Raw genomic sequence first — 24,542 nt, 5'->3', positions numbered from 1 at the left:
TTCGAGACCAGGAGCAACAACAGCCACACAAGCTCACAGAACAGGACCGCTGAGTGCTGAAGCGGGTAGTGTATTAAAACCATCTGTCCTCGGTTGCAACACTCACTCCCGAGTTCCAAACTGCCTCTGGAAGCAAAGTCGGCACAAAAACTGTTTGTCGGGGGCTTCATGAAATGGGTTTTCATGGCCGAGCAGCCGCACACAAGCCTAAATTCACCGTGAGCAATGCCAAGTATCGCTGCCATTGGACTCTAGTAGCAGTTGAAACGCGTTCCCTGGAGTGATGAATCACGTTTCACCATCTGGCAGTCCCAATGCATAGTGCGAACTGTCAAGTTTGGTGGAGGAGGAATAATGGTCTGGGGATATTTTTAATTGTTCAGGCAATCTTAACGCCACAGCATACAAGGACATTCTAGACAATTCTGTGCTTCCAACTTTGTGTCAACAGTTTGGGGAAGGCCCTTTCCTGTTTCAGCATGACAATGCCCCTGTGCACAAATCGATAGGTCCATACAGAAATGGTTTGTTGAGATTGGTGTGGAAGAACTTGACTGGCCAGCACAGAGCCCTGACCTCAACCCCATCGAACACCTTTGGGATGAATTGGAACATTGACTGCGAGCCATGCCTAATTGTCCAACATCAGTGCCCGACCTCACTAATGCTCTTGTGGCTGAATGGAAGCAAGTGCCAGCAGCAATATTCCAACATCTGGTGGAAAGCCTTCCCAGACGAGTGGAGGCTGTTATAGCAGCAAAGGGGTGACCAACTCCATATTAATGGCCATGATATTGGAATGAGATGTTTGACGAGCAGGGTGTCCACATACTTTTGGTCATGTAGTGTATCTGACTTAAAGGCTTCTTTAGAAAATAGCACACACTACGCTACTGTTGGGCTCAGCATCTGCTATCATAGTGTTAACAGCGAGGGTAACATAGCATGCAAGCACTGTGAATATTGAATTAATAATGAATTCAGATGAAACAGTTTAACTGCATCGTTTTCTACTGGAACTCTAATTGCAAGTAATGAGCTAGAGGTCAACGAAGCATTTGCCAGTGGGATGTACTGCCATAACAATCTCTGCCCCCTGCTATTTTAATGAGCAAACACTTGCATCTCTCCTGCTAATCCAGATACATGGTGCATACTTTCCTGGCACTAATCATAGATATCATGAGTAATAATTGCCATATGTCCTTTTCTATGGTATTTGAGAGACATTTTATCAATTAACACAGTCTTTCTATGCACCTCAATTAGTCCTCCAAAATCTCCAGCAAGATAATAGATCATTTCAAGATTCTGTACAGTCAGCCTATGAGCTCATCCTGAGCCTTTGTTCTCAACCCCAATAGAAAAGGGGACCTAATCCCTGATCCTTCACCCTATCCTACAGTACCCCCCCACCCCTTCCTGTCCTTACTATGTGCAGTTGCAGGTAGTCTCCCAGTCCACTGGTGCTCTCCACTCGGACCAAGATGGCGTCTTTCTGTTGAGTACTGAAGCCCACAGCTAGGCGGTCAGCTCTGGTGCTCGGCCTCTCATTAGGAGCCCAGATGTACGTGATGAGGGCTCCTCCTCTCCCAAAGATATACGTGGTCCCAGCTAAGGAAAAATGGAGACAAACAGAAATATTATAAGGAGATTGAGAGATAGGGACAGGATATTGTGGGAGAAGGGGGAGACATTATGAGAGCGAGAGTTGTTAGAGAACGTTCCTTCAGGATACGTTCATTTTATTTCTTCCCATCAGACCTTACTATCTTTACAGAGATTTCTCTTCAGTAACACTCAACCTACATTTAGATGCCTATTTTCTTTCCAAGTACAAGGCTGTGACAGCTTCATCACATTCCCTAACACAAGCCTTTATTCCCTTTGCAGAAACGACATGTCATACACCGGTGCATCAAGACTGACACCAACAGGCTCTTGAACAGCTTCTATCCCTAAGCAATCAATACAACTGATAAATAGCTACACAGACCGAGTTTACCTTGTATCTTTATTGACCTGTTATTTCAGTATTTTCACTGTCTCTATGCCCACTCACAGGGCCCTACACACTGTCTCTATGCCCACTCACAGGGCCCTACACACTGTCACTCCAACACACTCACAGGGCCCTACACACTGTCTCTATGCCCACTCACAGGGCCCTACACACTGTCTCTATGCCCACTCACAGGGCCCTACACACTGTCTATATGCCCACTCACAGGGTCCTACACACTGTCACTCCAACACACTCACAGGGCCCTACACACTGTCACTCCAACACACTCACAGGGCCCTACACACTGTCACTCCAACACACTCACAGGGCCCTACACACTGTCTCTATGCCCACTCACAGGGCCCTACACACTGTCACTCCAACACACTCACAGGGCCCTACACACTGTCACTCCAACACACTCACAGGGCCCTACACACTGTCACTCCAACACACTCACAGGGCCCTACACACTGTCACTCCAACACACTCACAGGGCCCTACACACTGTCTCTATGCCCACTCACAGGGCCCTACACACTGTCTATATGCCCACTCACAGGGTCCTACACACTGTCACTCCAACACACTCACAGGGCCCTACACACTGTCACTCCAACACACTCACAGGGCCCTACACACTGTCACTCCAACACACTCACAGGGCCCTACACACTGTCTCTATGCCCACTCACAGGGCCCTACACACTGTCACTCCAACACACTCACAGGGCCCTACACACTGTCACTCCAACACACTCACAGGGCCCTACACACTGTCACTCCAACACACTCACAGGGCCCTACACACTGTCACTCCAACACACTCACAGGGCCCTACACACTGTCACTCCAACACACTCACAGGGCCCTACACACTGTCACTCCAACACACTCACATGGCCCTACACACTGTCTCTATGCCCACTCACAGGGCCCTACACACTGTCTCTATGCCCACTCACAGGGTCCTACACACTGTCACTCCAACACACTCACAGGGCCCTACACACGGTCTCTATGCCCACTCACAGGGCCCTACACACTGTCTCTATGCCCACTCACAGGGCCCTAAACACTGTCACCCCAACACACACAGGGCCCTACACACTGTCTCTATGCCCACTCACAGGGCCCTAAACACTGTCACTCCAACACACTCACAGGGCCCTACACACTGTCTCTATGCCCACTCACAGGGCCCTACACACTGTCACTCCAACACACACACACACACAAACACTCACACATACATTTAGACTGACTCTACACACACCCACACCCACTCACATACAAGCTGCTGCTACTCTGTTTATCTTATATCCTGTAGCCTACTCACCTTACCCCTATACATATCTACCTCCATCACTCCAGTATCCCTGCACATGCAGATAATGATATTAGAACGAACTTTTTGAATATTTCTTGTATATATTATACTTACTTACTTTATTTTGTATTTCATATTTCTTATTCTTTTTTCTTTGTGTGCGTGTTTCCAGTAATACATTGTTATAGCTTATTCCCCCAAGTTACCCCACAATGTCACTTTTTACATTTCAGCACACATTTAAAACACTAAAACAGACACAGCCCATAATCTCACCATTTTTTAATGCATTCGTGTGCTTTTCTTGTGTCCCATTGGATCACTATTATACAGGAATTGCATCACACCTACCACTTCCATGAGTGGTGTAGGCTGTCAGTTGAGCTGACATGGATCTTGCATTAGGTTGCAGAGTGGGCAAGGTGCCACCATGTCCAAACATGCCAGCATAACATATTGCCCTGCCCAGGGAGTCAACACTGTGCATTGAGTTAAACTGAGATGAATAATTCATGTGAACGTATGGGAGTAAACAATGAATCACACTGAATACTGTGAATCACACTGAATACTGTGAATCACACTGAATACTGTGAATCACACTAAACACTACGAATCACACTAAACACTATGAATCACACTGAATACTGTGAATCACACTGAATACTATGAAGCACACTGAATACTGTGAATCACACTGAATACTATGAATCACACTAAACACTATGAATCACACTGAATACTGTGAATCACACTAAACACTATGAATCACACTGAATACCATGAATCACACTGAATACTATGAATCACACTGAATACTGTGAATCACACTAAACACTATGAATCACCATGAATACTGTGAATCACACTAAACACTATGAATCACACTGAATACTGTGAATCACACTAAACACTATGAATCACACTGAATACTATGAATACTATGAATCACACTAAACACTATGAATCACACTGAATACTATGAATCACACTAAACACTATGAATCATACTGAATACTGTGAATCACACTAAACACTATGAATCACACTGAATACTGTGAATCACACTAAACACTATGAATCACACTGAATACTATGAATCACACTGAATACTGTGAATCACACTAAACACTATGAATCACACTGAATACTGTGAATCACACTGAATACTGTGAATCACACTAAACACTATGAATTACACTGCATACTATGAATCACTCTGAATACTGTGAATCACACTAAACACTATGAATCACACTGAATACTGTGAATCACACTGAATACTGTGAATCACACTGAATACTGTGAATCACACTGAATACTATGAATCACACTGAATACTGTGAATCACACTAAACACTATGAATCACCCTGAATACTGTGAATCACACTAAACACTATGAATCACACTGAATACTGTGAATCACACTAAACACTATGAATCACACTGAATACTGTGAATCACACTAAACACTATGAATCACACTGAATACTGTGAATCACACTAAACACTATGAATCACACTGAATACTATGAATACTATGAATCACACTAAACACTATGAATCACACTGAATACTGTGAATCACACTGAACACTATGAATCACACTAAACACAATGAATCACACTGAATACTGTGAATCACACTAAACACTATGAATCATACTGAATACTGTGAATCACACTAAACACTATGAATCACACTGAATACTGTGAATCACACTAAACACTATGAATCACACTGAATACTGTGAATCACACTAAACACTATGAATCACACTGAATACTATGAATCACACTGAATACTGTGAATCACACTAAACACTATGAATCACACTGAATACTGTGAATCACACTAAACACTATGAATCACACTGAATACTGTGAATCACACTGAATACTGTGAATCACACTAAACACTATGAATCACACTGAATACTATGAATCACTCTGAATACTGTGAATCACACTAAACACTATGAATCACACTGAATACTGTGAAACACACTAAACACTATGAATCATACTGAATACTGTGAATCACACTAAACACTATGAATCACACTGAATACTATGAATACTATGAATCACACTAAACACTATGAATCACACTGAATACTGTGAATCACACTGAACACTATGAATCACACTAAACACAATGAATCCAACTGAATACTGTGAAACACACTAAACACTATGAATCATACTGAATACTGTGAATCACACTAAACACTATGAATCACACTGAATACTGTGAATCACACTAAACACTATGAATCACACTGAATACTGTGAATCACACTAAACACTATGAATCACACTGAATACTTTGAATCACACTGAATACTGTGAATCACACTAAACACTACGAATCACACTGAATACTGTGAATCACACTGAATACTGTGAATCACACTAAACACTATGAATCACACTGAATACTATGAATCACTCTGAATACTGTGAATCACACTGAATACTATGAATCACTCTGAATACTGTGAATCACACTGAATACTGTGAATCACACTAAACACTATGAATCACACTGAATACTATATATCACACTGAATACTGTGAATCACACTAAACACTATGAATCACACTGAATACTGTGAATCACACTAAACACTATGAATCACACTGAATACTGTGAATCACACTAAACACTATGAATCACACTGAATACTGTGAATCACACTAAACACTATGAATCACACTGAATACTGTGAATCACACTAAACACTATGAATCACACTGAATACTATGAATCACACTGAATACTGTGAATCACACTAAACACTATGAATCACACTGAATACTGTGAATCACACTGAATACTGTGAATCACACTAAACACTATGAATCACACTGAATACTATGAATCACACTGATTCATGTCAAGATATGAATCTCTTTAATGAGTCTCATACATACTGTATAATCCGCTTGACACTTATAACAATATATATCCCTATATAGTTTTTGTTACCCAAAACTATATCCAAAACTATATCTGCAATACTGCATAAAGCCACTGATCTACAGCCGTAAAAAATAACAATAATAAAACAATAAAAAAATAAACTCCCCTATGAGAACAGTGAGGAGCAGACAGGCCCCTAGAACACATCTAATATATTACTGAGGTTTACCACACTGGTTGTAAAGGAAGTCCAGTGGACTTGTCCACCTCCAAAACAAATGGGAAAAATAGTCATGCCTTTCCATGTGTAGTTTCAACTATAATAGTAAAGTGCTCTAATCATGTGTTCCGGTAGGATAATATTCCATAACTGGTCCCCTTGAGTACCAGCACCAATACCAGCACAGTCAGTCCAGCCACAATCAGAAAGAGGATTAGAGACCTCACAAGTCAAATTGCTATTGATAATAGCGACAGAGGAGTTAGCAGTCACTCAGATTGCAACACGGGGAAGGGAATCTCCAGAACACTCTTCTGATGGTCAACACACATGACACGAATAAATAGAACCCTCCATTCAGGAGGAACGTTATTAGAAGTCATGAACCATGATCACAACGCGTACGACTGGTCCAGTGCTCAGAGAGTACTTCCGTCGCAAGGCTTGCTCCTCCGGGGATAACATAGCTATGAAATAGACTCCTTCATACCTATCACCACTACAATGGTGTAAGACATCAATTCTTACTGACCTCCAGGCATTGACCTGGAAATTATCTGATGACTTTGCAACTTACCAGGGTACTTGGTTCTTTCGCTTGGCATGTGCGCTTATGTAAGCATGAACACACAGGTACAACGGAACATTTAATGAGGATTTATGATCGGATCACTTGAGGGGCCAAAAAAATCCCAATCTTAGCAAATACATTTTTTTACACTGAGCCCTTTGACTCTATAGCTACAGTACTCACCAGTTTATCCACAGAGGTCCATAGGTCATCCCTGTAGATTGCCTGAAGCTTGGGCCTTACAGCTGTAGACTTATCATGTCGTTATCCACTTAGGATAGTGCTCTAAGCGACACACCGCGAATTAGGAACGCCCTAGATATGACATTAGACAATACCATGATAGGGTCATTCTGCCAAAACCTTGGATGTATATAGAATATAGTCCAATTTGATGAAGGTGGGATAACTATATTTTGTACATCTTTTGTTCATGATTTTATTCCTTTTCATTTAATTTCCTGTGACACTTAGGAGGTGATAGAGCCATAAACAAGTTCCTCATACAAACATCATTGAGTGCAACAATGGTGCTCATTTGTATATTTTGTGAGTGTGTGTGCATTGTTAACATCTGCCTAAATTACAGCCCAGATCTTCCAGTCTGGATGACCAGATAACAGGTCCGGAATCCGACATCCACTGCCATTCCTTGTGGCGGCCTGCTCCATTTGCAGAAGTCCTACCACGGTTGAACACCAGAGGGGAACTGCGAAGATGATCCACAATCAGGACATCACGTGGTAGTTATTTTATGTTGGATTACAACTTGCAGAATCCTTCCAAGTTGAAACCACCAGAGGGCGACTGTGATCACCGACCAGACATCCACTGCCCATCCTGGTGGTGGACTGCTCTGCTTTCAGAGAGCCTACCAAGGTAAACCACCAGAGTGGGACTGTGATCACTGACCAGACATCCACTGCCCATCATGGTGGTGGACTGCTCTGCTTTCAGAGAGCCTACCAAGGTAAACCACCAGAGTGGGACTGTGATCACTGACCAGACATCCACTGCCCATCCTGGTGGTGGACTGCTCTGCTTTCAGAGAGCCTACCAAGGTAAACCACCAGAGTGGGACTGTGATCACTGACCAGACATCCACTGCCCATCCTGGTGGTGGACTGCTCTGCTTTCAGAGAGCCTACCAAGGTAAACCACCAGAGGGGGACTGTGATCACTGACCAGACATCCACTGCCCATCCTGGTGGTGGACTGCTCCACTCTCAGAGAGCCTACCAAGGTAAACCACCAGAGGGGGCCTGCAACGATGATCCACAACCAGGGCATCACGTGGTAGTTATTTTTAAGTTGGTTTACAACTTGCAGAATCTTTCCAAGTTGAATCCACCAGAGGGGGAATGTCATGACTCTCCTGTGATGATCTGAAGGATCAGGTTACAGTGGGTCCTCTCTAAAGCGTGCTCTCCCTCGTAGAGGGGAATGTCATAACTCTCCTGTGATGATCTGAAGGATCAGGTTACAGTGGGTCCTCTCTAAAGCGTGCTCTCCCTCGTAGAGGGGAATGTCATAACTCTCCTGTGAGGATCAGAAGGATCAGGTTACAGTGGGTCCTCTCTACAGCGTGTTCTCCCTCGTAGAGGGGAATGTCATGACTCTCCTGTGATGATCTGAAGGATCAGGTTACAGTGGGTCCTCTCTACAGCGTGCTCTCCCTCGTAGAGGGGAATCTCATGACTCTCCTGTGATGATCTGAAGGATCAGGTTACAGTGGGTCCTCTCTACAGCGTGTTCTCCCTCGTAGAGGAGGAGAGCGGGAAGTCGGCTGTTTATGGTCGGTCATAAATACGCTGCCCCTATGCTCTGGGGTGTTAGAGATTGGAATGTAAACTGTGGAACACAGAGAGACCCTTGGACATCAAAAGTTTGAATAATGAAATAATATTGATATTTTTGAGAATGTGGGAGTGGTGCGTGGACACTTAAGGGACAGTCAAAACGAGTGTGTTTCATCTGGTGATCTCATGAAGAACAGGAAACACACATAACTGTATCTCTAAAGTTTACATTTCCCAGCTGTCAGGTTTACATCTAGATGTTGGATAAAATTCATGAGTAAATATGAAACTATTTATGTTGACCTTCTAAATGAGATCATTGTTAAGATGTAAAGTTTTAACTAGTCAGTGTCCACGCCCCCTTGAGGCCAGACGATGCACTATTGTAAAGTGGCTGTTTCACTGGATGTCATAAGGTGAATGCACCAATTTGTAAGTCGCTCTGGATAAGAGCGTCTGCTAAATGACTTAAATGTAAATGTAAATGTAACATTGGATCAGGCGTCATGGAATCACTCCTTTTTCCACAAAGTATTTCCTACAAAATGTACATGAAGTCAGAGAACGCCGGGACGGAGTCCCCACGTTGGAATGGCTATAATTCTATAGACCATTAGACCAGAAAATATGGAGCTGAGGCTACATAGGCCAGGGAGACCATACAGTGTGTAGAGCTGGCTACACGGCTGGAAATGGTTCAACTCTGAGACGATCGATCACTACAGAATAAGAGCAAATCCTAGACGTAGAATTACTAGTCTGCAGCGGGAAATTACGGAACTCTAGTATGAGAATACTAACAACCGCAAAAGCATCTATTCTATGCAACGACCATCTGTACGCCTGATGTATCCATTTCAACAGACAATATCCAGAGCAGCTGAGAAAGAGACAACCACGAAAGACATTGTGACTCCTGGGGAAGTTAACCAGAGACTCTCTGATTATCTGACTCTCCAGCAGATGGACCGGCAAATTCGACATACGGTGGTAAATATAAACATTGCAATTATTCTTGAATGAGTGGCCGTTCATGTGCAAAGGATTAGCATTTCAATTAATATAATTATCAACTGTGTGTAGTGAATCCATTTGGTCTCTCCTGCTCTTTTCATGTCCCCACCCCTTTCCATTGTCTACTAAGCAGTCATACCGGTTTAGCCCACAAGGGACTTATAAATGCATTGTGTTAATAACCAATATCTACTGTTTGTTATGTACTTCTGTGATTATTTAGTTAGCTAGTAAATAAATAATTAAGCCAATTTGTATATTGCTGATTCATCATTTAGGCTAGGGTTCGTGCAGATATACAAGGGTTTATAATGTTCAGTAATGAGAACTAATGAGGTAATAATGATACATTAATAGAAGGCTAATCGATAAGATATGAAAATATCTGAAGAGTCGATTCTGGAATTAGAGACTCTAAAAAAAAAATCCCGTGGTGCCCCGACTTCCTAGTCAATTAAAGTTTACATGATTAGTTCACGTAATAATAATTACACATAGAGAATTGATTTGATAAAATAAGTCTTCACATTAAATGAGTCACAGACATGACAACTGTTGACACGACAACTGTTTACCAAACATAACCTGGTTAACATATTATCTAAGTATTTTCTACAACTGTTTTAATTAGCTTCATCAGAAGATTGACATTATATTTCAGTTATGAGTGGTTTGTTCGCCTCCACAGAACCCCAGGTTGGAAGGTCTGTTCCCCCTGTCGTTCTGGCACATACGGCCCTCTACATGAGATGAGAGGATGTGAGGGGAATGATCTGGCAGCTAGTCCCCCAGGTGGAGCAGGGTTTGGGTGGCAGAGCACCTGCTCTCCTGGAAACTGAGAAATGTGCCAGTACTGCATGTGATAGAACCATGACAGCCACAGCTAAATCCATGACAATCACAGCTAAAACTATGACAATCACAGCTAAAACCATGACAACCACAGCTCGTACGGAACATGAGGCTCACCCATTAAGTCACAGTAGGTGCCATGATCAGGGGTGAAGATGACCTCACTTAGGAAGAAAGAGCATGTGAAACTGTCTTGCCAAATTCTGTAGCTTAGTAGACCTGCCTGGGTTGGGGACTTGGAACAGTGGGTGGTGGGTTTTAATATGTTCTGTTGTGTGAAATGACTTGCATACTATTTGTAAGTGAAAATATATCATGCAAAGAATATGGTGAGTAAGTAGGAAATTGCTTTCAGGTTGCAACTTGTATGTCCTTTTTCCAATATGAGACGTAGTGGTGGTTGAATGACATGCAGTCTAGCGTGAGTACTTGCACTGAGCTAACATCATTCTGGGTCATGGTTTTGTCTTAGATAAAAGTGAAATGAAGAAGAAGAAGATGATCAGAGGAACACCTGCTGCCAGTGTCCTCCAGTAGAATAAACACTACTACATGTGGGTCAGGCGAGCCTGGGGCCCTGTTCTAATATTAATAGAGAGACTGACACCAGGAGCAGCACTTTAATGCCGTGGAGAATGAGACTGTCTCTAGGCTCTGTGTGATGCAGGCCTCACTGGAGAATGAGACTGTCTCTAGGCTCTGTGTGATGCAGGCCTCACTAGAGAATGAGACTGTCTCTAGACTCTGTGTGATGCAGGCCTCACTGGAGAATGAGACTGTCTCTAGACTGTGTGATGCAGGCCTCACTGGAGAATGAGACTGTCTCTAGGCTCTGTGTGATGCAGGCCTCACTGGAGAATGAGACTGTCTCTAGGCTCTGTGTGATGCAGGCCTCACTGGAGAATGAAACTCTAAGCCAGGGCCTGTTCCTGGAGAGCTCCTGTTCCAACCCTGTTCCTGGAGAGCTCCTGTCCTGTAGGTTTTCGCTCCAACCCTAATCTAGTGTACCTGATTCTGATAATTAGTTGGTTGATAAGCTGAATCAGGTTAGTTACCACTGGGGTTTGAGCTAACCTACAGGATGGTACCTCTCCAGGAACAGGGTTGGAGCTAACCTACAGAATGGTACCTCTCCAGGAACAGGGTTGGAGCTAACCTACAGGATGGTACCTCTCCAGGAACAGGGTTGGAGCTAACCTACAGGATGGTAGCTCTCCAGGAACAGGGTTGGAGCTAACCTACAGGATGGTACCTCTCCAGGAACAGGGTTGGAGCTAACCTACAGGATGGTACCTCTCCAGGAACAGGGTTGGAGCTAACCTACAGGATGGTACCTCTCCAGGAACAGGGTTGGAGCTAACCTACAGGATGGTACCTCTCCAGGAACAGGGTTGGAGCTAACCTACAGGATGGTAGCTCTCCAGGAACAGGGTTGGAGCTAACCTACAGGATGGTACCTCTCCAGGAACAGGGTTGGAGCTAACCTACAGGATGGTAGCTCTCCAGGAACAGGGTTGGAGCTAACCTACAGGATGGTACCTCTCCAGGAACAGGGTTGGAGCTAACCTACAGGATGGTACCTCTCCAGGAACAGGATTGGAGCTAACCTACAGGATGGTACCTCTCCAGGAACAGGGTTGGAGCTAACCTACAGGATGGTACCTCTCCAGGAACAGGGTTGGAGCTAACCTACAGGATGGTACCTCTACAGGAACAGGGGGCTTACAGGATGGCTCCAGGAACAGGGTTGGAGCTAACCTACAGGATGGTACCTCTCCAGGAACAGGGTTGGAGCTAACCTACAGGATGGTACCTCTCCAGGAACAGGGTTGGAGCTAACCTACAGGATGGTACCTCTCCAGGAACAGGGTTGGAGCTAACCTACAGGATGGTACCTCTCCAGGAACAGGGTTGGAGCTAACCTACAGGATGGTACCTCTCCAGGAACAGGGTTGGAGCTAACCTACAGGATGGTACCTCTCCAGGAACAGGGTTGGAGCTAACCTACAGGATGGTACCTCTCCAGGAACAGGGTTGGAGAGCCCTAGCCTCGGTTGTTTTCCATGACCTAATTGGCTAGTAGCCATTAACGTCTTGCTGGTTGAGATAAAGACATATACAGTATGTCAGAAGTTTTTGCGCTATAATGAACAGCATAGTCCCAGTGCCACTGCTCAATCATTCTGGGCACGTGACGATATGCCTGTGGTCTCGACAGGTAGAATAATAATCTTCCATTTCACAGCTCAGTTCCTAATAAATCAAAACGATATTATTAAAAACACATCAATATTTCTGCTTGAGTTGAACAGAAAATTAATTGGTTGAGTTCTGCTCCTCTGGGTTCAGAAGGTTTAATGGAGAAATGATTGATGAGGTATATCATATTACTATTTAAATGAGTAAGGACACAGGCCTGCAAGCAGGCATACACAACATTCAGCAAATAACACTTGTCTCTAGTATACTGCTTTTGCATCGGTTGTTTGTACAGTTCTTTGTTCTTATGAGAGCATTGGCAATATATTGTCCTGCATTTAAACAGTACACATATCAAGTACCCCTAAAGCATTGAGCTGAGCCACACACATGATTGTGATTCCTGACAGCATGTCATCCTGGCAGCATGTTAACCTCATACATCTGTGAAGACCAAACAAGAATGCCACTCCTTCTCAGCCTCAGGACACTTTTTGCCTAAAAATGGAAATGGGTTGCAGCGCTTCCAGCTAATTCTGAAACGTGACAAACGTACATTTTTCCTGTCCCATAGGTCAATATTTTGATCAAAGATTTAGTACTAACTCATGTACTTAGATTGCCAATCAGCATAACAATATGATGGGACTTAAATTCCAGTGAGTAGAAGACACCATTTGATTGAAGGATTCATTTTGAAACAGTAGTTAGACTACAGATTAGAACCATGACTTATATTTAACACAGGAGTTTGCCTGTTCTTGTGGTACCTACTTAAGCTGGCAGACACAGGATGTCTTGATAAGTCTATTCCTTACACATAACGCTCACATCCACATACCAATATCATACTAGATTATTCAGATAATCCTACTGGCCGATGCAGTCGCACACAGAATCAGGTTTTTTGTTTGTTGACGAGATAGAAGCTGGATCAAATCTAGATCATTTCTGCACACCCAGTCACACGAAGGTATATCAAACGTTTTTCCTATCGCAAAGTCTGATACCAGTGTTCTCATTCTATTCATAAAATTCTGGCCAATCTCAGTTTAAGCCAAAACGACAAACTATTTCAACATATTTTATGATGTGGCACTGATGGCAAGGGCTGCGGAGAGGGTTTGTCTAAAATGGAGAGGGTTCGTCTGAAGTGGAGAGGGTTCGTCTGAAGTGGAGAGGGTTCGTCTGAAGTGGAGAGGGTTCGTCTGAAGTGGAGAGGGTTAGTCTAAAATGGAGAGGGTTTGTCTGAAGTGGAGAGGGTTCGTCTGAAGTGGAGAGGGTTCGTCTAAAGTGGAGAGGGTTCGTCTGAAGTGGAGAGGGTTCGTCTGAAGTGGAGAGGGTTCGTCTGAAGTGGAGAGGGTTCGTCTGAAGTGGAGAGGGTTAGTCTAAAATGGAGAGGGTTCGTCTGAAGTGGAGAGGGTTCGTCTAAAGTGGAGAGGGTTCGTCTAAAATGGAGAGGGTTCGTCTGAAGTGGAGAGGGTTCGTCTAAAGTGGAGAGGGTTCGTCTAAAGTGGAGAGGGTTCGTCTAAAATGGAGAGGGTTCGTCTAAAGTGGAGAGGGTTCGTCTAAAATGGAGAGGGTTCGTCTGAAGTGGAGAGGGTTCGTCTGAAGTGGAGAGGGTTAGTCTAAAATGGAGAGGGTTCGTCTGAAGTGGAGAGGGTTCGTCTGAAGTGGAGAGGGTTCGTCTGAAGTGGAGAGGGTTCGTCTAAAGTGGAGAGGGTTCGTCTGAAGTGGAGAGGGTTCGTCTGAAGTGGAGAGGGTTCGTCTAAAGTGGAGAGGGTTCGTCTAAAGTGGAGAGGGTTCGTCTAATGTGGAGAGGGTTCGTCTAATGTGGAAAGGGTTCGTCTAAAGTGGAGAGGGTTCGTCTGAAGTGGAGAAGGTTCGTCTAAAGTGGAGAAGGTTCGTCTAAAGTGGAGAAGGTTCGTCTAAAGTGGAGATGGTTCGTTTAAAGTTGAGAGGGTTCGTCTAAAGTGGAGAGGGTTCGTCTAAAGTGGAGAGGGTTTGTCTAAAGTGGAGAGGGTTCGTCTAAAGTAGAGAGGGTCCGTCAAAAGTGGAGAGGGTTCGTCTAAAGTGGAGAGGGTTCGTCTAAAGTGGAGAGGGTTCGTCTGAAGTGGAGAGGGTTCGTCTAAAGTGGAAAGGGTTCGTCTAAAGTGGAGAGGGTTCGTCTAAAGTGGAGAGGGTTCGTCTAAAGTGGAGAGAGTTCGTCTAAAATGGAGAGGGTTCGTCTAAAATGGAGAGGGTTCGTCTAAAATGGAGAGGGTTCGTCTAAAGTGGAGAGGGTTCGTCTAAAATGGAGAGGGTTCGTCTATAGTGGAGAGAGTTCGTCTAAAATGGAGAGGGTTTGTCTAAAGTGGAGAGATTTCGTCTAAAGTGGAGAGAGTTCGTCTAAAGTGGAGAGGGTTCATCTAAAGTGGAGAGGGTTCATCTAAAGTGGAGAGGGTTCGTCTAAAGTGGAGAGGTTTCGTCTAAAGTGGAGAGGGTTCGTCTAAAGTGGAGAGGGTTCGTCTAAAGTGGAGAGGGCCCGTCAAAAGTGGAGAGGGTTCGTCTAAAGTGGAGAGGGTTCGTCTAATGTGGAGAGGGTTCGTCTAAAGTGGAGAAGGTACGTTTAAAGTAGAGAGAGTTTGTCTAAAGTGGGGATCTATGAACTAGACACTGGCCACATTTCACAGCTGAATGTGGAATCATCTACTTGATGGCTTTCCCACTGTTATGTGGAATACCACGACAAATGGGTTTCTATTAACCAACAGCACTGATACCAGAGAGCACTGTTATGTGGAATACCACAACAAATGGGTTTCTATTAACCAACAGCACTGATACCAGAGAGCACTGTTATTAATGACCCAATGACAAGTACCAGAGAAGTATTTGTTCAAGTGGATTTTCAAGAGTCTCGCTGGCTTGACGGCTGGACTGAAGGGCTCTCATAGGGAGGAGGAAGCCAGTCCGTATCAATTTACTCAGCTGTCCAAATCCTCAATACATTGGTGATGATAGGAGCTGCAGCCAAACAGCAAGACAGGGGATGGGAGAGGGAGACCTGTCCATGTGCAGTGATGCATGCAGGGATTGCTATAGGTGTGATCCTTTGTGTTCCAGCGATATCTAGAGGCATTATTTGTTTTGCCTACATTTAGGAGTGTGTGTGCGCACACAAGTGTATGTGTGTTGTTTGTTTGTGTGTGTGTATGTGTGTTTAGTGTATATGTGCTGAATATCCCATCATTGATTGCTGCTGAGGGTGTGTCTGACTGCTGAGGGTGTGTCTGACTGCGGAGCGTGCATGGTCTGACTGCTGAGGGTGTGTCTGACTGCTGAGGGTGTGTCTAACTGCTGAGGGTGTGTCTGACTGCTGGGGGTGTGTCTGACTGCTGAGGGTGTGTCTGACTGCTGAGGGTGTGTCTGACTGCTAAGGGTGTGTCTGACTGCTGAGGGTGTGTCTGACTGCTGGGCGTGTGTCTGACTGCTGGGGGTGTGTCTGACTGCTGAGGGTGTGTCTGACTGCTGGGGGTGTGTCTGACTGCTGGGGGTGTGTCTGACTGCTGACGGTGTGTCTGACTGCTGACGGTCTGTCTGACTGCTGAGAGTGTGTCTGACTGCTGAGGGTGTGTCTGACTGCTGGGGGTGTGTCTGACTGCTGGGGTGTGTCTGACTGCTGGGGGTGTGTCTGACTGCTGGGGGTGTGTCTGACTGATGAGGGTGTGTCTGACTGCTGAGGGTGTGTCTGACTGCTGACGGTGTGTCTGACTGCTGGGGGTGTGTCTGACTGCTGGGGGTGTGTCTGACTGCTGAGGGTGTGTCTGACTGCTGACGGTGTGTCTGACTGCAGACGGTGTGTCTGACTGCTGACGGTGTGTCTGACTGCTGACGGTGTGTCTGACTGCTGGGGGTGTGTCTGACTGCTGGGGGTGTGTCTGACTGCTGGGGGTGTGTCTGACTGCTGACGGTGTGTCTGACTGCTGGGGGTGTGTCTGACTGCTGGGGGTGTGTCTGACTGCTGGGGGTGTGTCTGACTGCTGAGGGTGTGTTTTTTGTCTTCGCTGTATCTATTGTTAAGTGGGTCAGCCAAGAGAGGAGGAAGTATGGAGTTCTGCCCCCCTGCACTGCACAACCATGCCTTAAAATAGAGCTCATTTGGCACTCTGGGGAAATATTGTGGGGGTGCATGAGTTCCTGTATGTAATTATTGCAACAGTAAATAAGACTCATAATGCCTCCAGTGTAAAACTCTCTGGTAATGTAGGAGTAGCATAGCATCCAAGTCTAACAGAGGCAGAGAGAATTGTTGAGCTGTGAAAATCACCAGCCCTTTCTCTGCGTAGTGAGACCAAATTGTGTTTTTGGGTTTATCCTCTGATTAAAATGCAGCTTCCACAGCCCCCGTTTCCAGTCTCACTTTAACAGAATCTCAGTTGTCCTTCTGTTAGCAGTTTAACACATTCTGTGGCAGCCTGGTCCTGCATGGCTCAGTTGGTAGAGGATGGCACCTGCATCGCCAGGGTCGTGGGTTTGATTCCTGGGGCCACCCACACGTAAAATATATGCACATTTTGGATAAAAGCGTCTGCTATATGGCATATATTATATTAGGATGCATTCTGTAAACACCAACAGGAGCCATAATATTGTACTAAAAGGCTAACAAATCTGGGCATAGACATGGTCAGTATTAATGATTATATTGTATGCCTTGTACAGAGGTATAGAACAGTAGGCTTTTGCTCTAATACAATGTTTCAATAATGATGCTCCCTAGAATTGAGACGTGCCACAGCCTTCACAACCATGTTGCTTTCAGACACTTTCTTCTCAGGGTATGACCTCACCGCAGGGTTTCAACAAGTTTTAAAATGAGCATGATATTTCTCTGTCCTGTTCCTTGCCATTTAGCGCTGTGCTTTGTCTAATCTTCTCTTTTCTGCCGGCTACAATTATGGCTGTGGCAGTAGATGCCACGCTAGAGGTCAGGTTCAGCCTATGTTTCAGACACTGATGACATACAGACTGGGACATTGTTGAACTGCCCTCCACCTCCTCATTTAGACGAGGAGAGAAGAGGATTTAACAAGTAGAGAACAAGGTTGTGGTTCTGAATCACTACACTATTAGACAAAAAGGTGCTATCTAGAACCTGAAAGAGTTCTCTGGCTGTCCCCATAGTATAACCCTTTGAAGAACCCTTTTTGGTTCCATGTAGAACCTTCTTGGGATCCTTGTAGGACCCTTTCTACAGAGGGTTCTACATGGAACCCAAAAGGGTTGTTCTATAGCGACAGCCAAAGAACCCGTTTGGAACTCTTTTTTCAAAGAGTGTACTAGGGGTTGATACTCTAAAGACCCCCCACCCCCTGCTGCCTACAATTTACCAAAGAGGACTTAAACCTATTGAAACTGTAACCACCTTACTGTTTTTCCCATGACTACAGTGTACTTGGAATTGTTCAAGATGAAAATGGCTAGTCACCCTGGCCTGTATCATTTCTAAGCACAATGTGTGATAGGATTCTTTTAAATTCTCTAACAAAGGTCAATCGTTTATTAATTTACCTGGCTGGTGTTGGAAATGAGACGTGGAAGAGTGTCGCATCCTGACCATAGAGAGCCCTTGTTTCTCTATGGTGTAGTAGTTCAGGGCGTGACTAGGGGGTATTCTAGTTTATAATTTCTATGTTGTGTTCTAGTTTATATTTTCTATGTTGGTGTTTTGTATGATTCCCAATTAGAGGCAGCTGGTAATCGTTGTCTATAATTGGGGATCATATTTAAGTAGCTATTTTTCCCACCTGTGTTTGTGGGGTATTGTTTTGTGTTTGTGCGTCGCATAGTCACGTTTAGGTGTTCGTTTATTGATATATTTTGTTTTGTTTAAGATTCTCTTTGAATTAAATATGTGGAACTCAACATCCACTGCGCCTTGGTCCCGTTCTTACGACAGCCAAAGAGTGCTGTGGTATGACGTGATGACATGGCTGCTAGTGTTTCAACCAGTCCACTAGGCTTACAAAGCCGGGAGGAACATCTGGACAAAAAAGGTTGAGAGAAATCCTCCACCGTTTACCAGCCTGGTCTCTAGCTTTACAAGGCCACATGAATACGGTTAATTCCATTGTACTACAGGATCTGAGTAAGAACAATCTTTTGAATATTTAATTCTTCCAGAAGTGTTATGTTTTATTTAATACTGTAGTAGGAACACGTTTTTCTCAGCAATATTTTGGGACACACTTTTTCTTATAGGGATTTTGGAATGACAGAATTTATTACTGAGCTTCAACCTGTGAACTTGCGTTCCCTGTTGCTGCCATTGCAGCTGGGCCCTAAACCTGGTGGCAGGTATATTAACAATGTTTCATTAACCTCATTACCTGTCATCTGGCCACCACAAGACCACCATCTAACAAACAGGACAGGAAGTCAGCACACCTAGGGTATATTAACAATGTTTCATTAACCTCATTACCTGCCATCTGGCCACCACAAAACCACCATCTAACAAACAGGACAGGAAGTCAGCACACCTAGGGTATATTAACAATGTTTCATTAACCTCATTACCTGTCATCTGGCCACCACAAGACCACCATCTAACAAACAGGACAGGAAGTCAGCACACCTAGGGTATATTAACAATGTTTCATTAACCTCATTACCTGTCATCTGGCCACCACAAGACCACCATCTAACAAACAGGACAGGAAGTCAGCACACCTAGGGTATATTAACAATGTTTCATTAACCTCATTACCTGTCATCTGGCCACCACAAGACCACCATCTAACAAACAGGACAGGAAGTCAGCACACCTAGGGTATATTAACAATGTTTCATTAACCTCATTACCTGTCATCTGGCCACCACAAGACCACCATCTAACAAACAGGACAGGAAGTCAGCACACCTAGGGTATATTAACAATGTTTCATTAACCTCATTACCTGTCATCTGGCCACCACAAGACCACCATCTAACAAACAGGACAGGAAGTCAGCACACCTAGGGTATATTAACAATGTTTCATTAACCTCATTACCTGCCATCTGGCCACCACAAGACCACCATCTAACAAACATGACAGGAAGTCAGCACACCTAGGGTATATTAACAATGTTTCATTAACCTCATTACCTGTCATCTGGCCACCACAAGACCACCATCTAACAAACAGGACAGGAAGTCAGCACACCTAGGGTATATTAACAATGTTTCATTAACCTCATTACCTGTCATCTGGCCACCACAAGACCACCATCTAACAAACAGGACAGGAAGTCAGCACACCTAGGGTATATTAACAATGTTTCATTAACCTCATTACCTGTCATCTGGCCACCACAAGACCACCATCTAACAAACAGGACAGGAAGTCAGCACACCTAGGGTATATTAACAATGTTTCATTAACCTCATTACCTGTCATCTGGCCACCACAAGACCACCATCTAACAAACAGGACAGGAAGTCAGCACACCTAGGGTATATTAACAATGTTTCATTAACCTCATTACCTGCCATCTGGCCACCACAAGACCACCATCTAACAAACATGACAGGAAGTCAGCACACCTAGGGTATATTAACAATGTTTCATTAACCTCATTACCTGTCATCTGGCCACCACAAGACCACCATCTAACAAACAGGACAGGAAGTCAGCACACCTAGGGTATATTAACAATGTTTCATTAACCTCATCACCTGCCATCTGGCCACCACAAGACTACCATCTAACAAACAGGACAGGAAGTCAGCTCACCTCCCACTATATTGTAAGGTGGATGTGTTCTGTAGCTCAGTTGGTAGAGCATGGCGCTTGTAACGCCAGGGTAGTGGGTTCGATCCCCGGGACCACCCATACGTAGAATGTATGCACACATGACTGTAAGTCGCTTTGGATAAAAGCGTCTGCTAAATGGCATGTATTCACACATTACACACACTCTCTCTTTCTCTGTGCTTCTCTTCCTCCACATATTTCGACATACAGCAGTCTCTGACTCTATGGTCATAGACTTAATGAAGATCATCATTGACATCGAGCCAGTCTAGCAGATGCGGTCTTTGCATCTTCTGCTCCATTTGAAAAGGCTCCACCGTTGAAGAGCCTGAGCTCCACACAGAGCAGCACCACCAGACACTTTGGGATCGATAGGTCTGTGTTATGAATTTGATGTATAATGACTAAATGATGTATACATTTAATCTATATATCTAACAGAATCATACCCCGTCTCTGTATAATGGTGAATGTTTGTCCATAAGAAAAGAGGGACTGTTAGCAGGCAAGGAACTGTGGCAGACAACTTGTGACCACTGTGAAACTGATAACAGGGAAGGAAGTCTCCCCACCCAGGGAGGGGAGAAACCTTTGGATTGCAGTAGATTGTGTAACGTGTTGCAGGATGTGATAAGCAATGTAAGAGTAGGAGAAGACTTGTTATTAACTATATGAAACTAACGATGAAATGAGAGGTATATAAACCAATGTACATGTAATGATGGGCAGAGCTCTCGTAAATAAACATTGCTGACTATTGTAGACTGGCCTCTGTCTGTTTCATTTCAACAAGAATCTTACAAGTTCTTGGTAACAGACCGAGTAGTTCAATAGAAGTTCAGTTTATGAACATTGAGATCATAATTCTCTAAACAGTCTGGTAATAGGAGGGTGAAACCAAGACCAGGGAACTATGTTGCTCTTCTCACTGTAAAGCCTATGTAATATAGTGAATATATCTGTCATGCATATGGTCAAACTGAATAATAGGTCTGCTAATGAGCTTTTCTTGGCGACATAATTAGTTTTTCAGATTTACAGTAGAGAGGAAAGCATCTTCTGTTTACTAATGTACAGACTGTAATGATTAATGCTGCTGAATCTCATCCATTATATCAGGGACCTCTACTGAAGACAGGCAGAAACGGTTCATTCATCCCAACTTGGCATCCTCCGTTCAGAATGACAGTTACATTTGAGTCATTTAGCAGACCCTCTCATCCAGAGCGACTTACAGGAGCGATCAGGGTTAAGGGCCTTTCTCAAGGGCCCATCTACAGATTTTTTACCTTTCTGTTACTAGCCCAACGCTCTTAACCGCTAGGCTCCCTGCCACAAGGTGCAAAATAGAAATGTGAAAATGAGAAGTACATGTTTCAGGTGGGCATCATTATGTACATGTTTCAGATCTGTACAAAAGTAGAGCTGTCTCCTTCACTGTCCATTAAAGGCTTTAAAGTGTGAAGGATGCACAGATTTCAAATATATAGTGGGAACAGTTACAGGATTCATGTTGTAGAGGGAAAAACGTGCTTTAATGTGTGCTGTATATTGTTTGTAGTTTTTACTGTGGGTAGACATGTTGTATGGATGGGAACATTGTGTTTGAATATAGCATAGCTAAGAATACCCACTGTGCATTTGTGTGCTGCAGCTTTCAGAAAGTCTGGTCCATTTAATGAGACCTCAATCTGCACACAAGCACTGCTTTTTCTTTCTTTCTTTACTTTATTTGAATAGGGAAGACATATCTCTTATTCAAATGCGCCCTGTATAATACAACATAAATATACACTTTAAACATACTATACAGTACCAGTCAAAGGTCTGTTCCAGGTAAAAAAAAAAAAACTATTTTCTACATTGTAGAATTATAGTGAAAACATCAAAACTATATAATAACCAGCTTCATGAGGTAGTCACCTGGAATGCATTTCAATTAACAGGTGTGCCTTGTTAAAATTTAATTTGTGGAATTTCTTTCCTTTGTAATACGTTTGAGCCAATCAGCTGTGTTGTGACAAGGTAGGGGTAGTATGCAGAAGATAGCCTATTTGGTAAAAGTCCAAGTTCATATTTTGTCAAGAACAGCTCAAATAAGCAAAGAGAAACGACAGTCCATCCTTACCTTAATTAAGACATGAAGGTCAGTCAATCCGGAAAATGTCAAGAACTTTGAAAGTTTCTTCAAGTGCTGTCGCAAAAAACAAAGCGCTACAATGAAACTGGCTCTCATGACGACCGCCACAGGAAAGGAAGACCCAGAGTTACCTCTGCTGCAGAGGATATGTTCATTAGAGTTAACCGCACCTCAGATTGCAGCCCAAATAAATGCTAAACAGAGTTCAAGTAACAGACACATCGCAACGTCAACTGTTCAGAGGAGACTGTGTGAATCAGGCCTTCATGGTCATGTCCTTCAAATTGCTGCAAAGAAACCACTACTAAAGGACACCAATAAGAAGAAGAGACTTGCTTGGTCCAAGAACCACGAGCAATGGATATTAGACCAGTGGAAAGCTGTCCTTTGGTCTGATGAGTCCAAATTTGAGATTTTTTTGTCCAACCGCCGTGTCTTTGTGAGTAGGTGAAGAGAAGATATCAGCATGTGTGGTTCCTACCGTGAAGCATGGAGGAGTAGGTGTGATGGTGTGGGGGTCCTTTACTGGTGACACTGCCTGTGATCTATTTAGAATTCAAGGCACGAGCATGGCTACAACAGCATTCTGCAGCGATATGCCATCCCATCTGGTTTGCGCTTAGTGGAACTATCATTCATTTTTCAACTGGACAATGACCCAAAACACACCTCCAGGCTGTGTAAGGGCTATTTGACCAAGGAGAGTGATGGAGTGCTGCATCAGATGAACTGGCCTCCACAATCAACCAACCTCAACCCAATTGAGATGGTTTGGGATGAATTGGACTGCAGAGGGAATAAATAGCAGCCAACAAGAATGCCAAGAGTGTGCAAAGATGTCATCAAGGCAAAGGTTGGCTACTTTGAAGAATCCAAAAAATGAAATTTAACACTTTTTTCATTACTACATGATTCCATATGTGTTATTATATAGTGTTGATGTATTCACAATTATGTTTGTCACACCCTGATCTGTTTCACCTGTCTTTGTGATTGTCTCATCTCCCTCCAGGTGTCGCCCATTTTCCCCATTATCCCTAGGGTTATTTATAACTGTGTTCTCTGTTTGTCTGTTGCCATTTTGTCTTGTTTGTTCAAGTCAACCAGCGTTTTGTGACTCAGTTCCTGCTTTTTCCAGTATCTCTTTTCTCGCCCTCCTGATTTTGACCCTTGCCTGTCCTGTCTCTGAGCCCGCCTGCCTGACCACTCTGCCTGCCCCTGCCTGCTGCCCAGTACTGTTACCCCACCTCTGGTTTACTGACCCCTGCCTGCCTTGACCTGTCTATTGCCTGCCCCTGTTGGAATATTAAACTATTGTGTATACGACGTGGTCTGCATCTGGGTCTTACCTTCATACCTGATAGTACAAACTGGCCATGACTGACCCAGCAGACCCGGACCAGCTGCGCAACGCCAACTCTTCCCAAGGAGCCTCCATTGGTAGGAACAAGGAATTGCTTCGTGGGCTGATGGAAGGGGTCCAAACATTGGCTGAGCGCCATGACTGGGCATTGGACATGCTGCTGGAGCAATTCCGCGGGTCGTCTGGGGGGCAGCCTGCCACGGTGGTAACCCCACTGCCCCCCAGCAACTCAGTGGTTAGCAGCGCCTCCCCCACTGGCCACTCCACCTTCCTGGGAGTCCCAGTTACCTCCTCTGGAATGTTTTAATGGAGAGTCGAGCACCTGTCGGGCTCAGTGTGCCCT

General features: G+C 44.1%; 1 protein-coding gene across 1 annotated transcript in view; it reads right to left on the bottom strand.

Moving 5' to 3' along the window:
* nrxn2a (neurexin 2a) overlaps positions 1-24,542 on the bottom strand; it is a 381,645-nt gene that overhangs the window by 61,510 nt on the left and 295,593 nt on the right. Inside the window, 1 exon segment of the mRNA XM_046317726.1 lies at positions 1,433-1,614. Within this exon segment, the coding sequence (XP_046173682.1) occupies positions 1,433-1,614 (182 nt within the window).

Source organism: Oncorhynchus gorbuscha, linkage group LG20 (genome assembly GCF_021184085.1).
Source record: "Oncorhynchus gorbuscha isolate QuinsamMale2020 ecotype Even-year linkage group LG20, OgorEven_v1.0, whole genome shotgun sequence".
NCBI lineage: Eukaryota > Metazoa > Chordata > Actinopteri > Salmoniformes > Salmonidae > Oncorhynchus > Oncorhynchus gorbuscha.
Note: the sequence above shows the minus strand (reverse complement) of the source record. Positions and strands in the feature narration are given on the sequence as shown.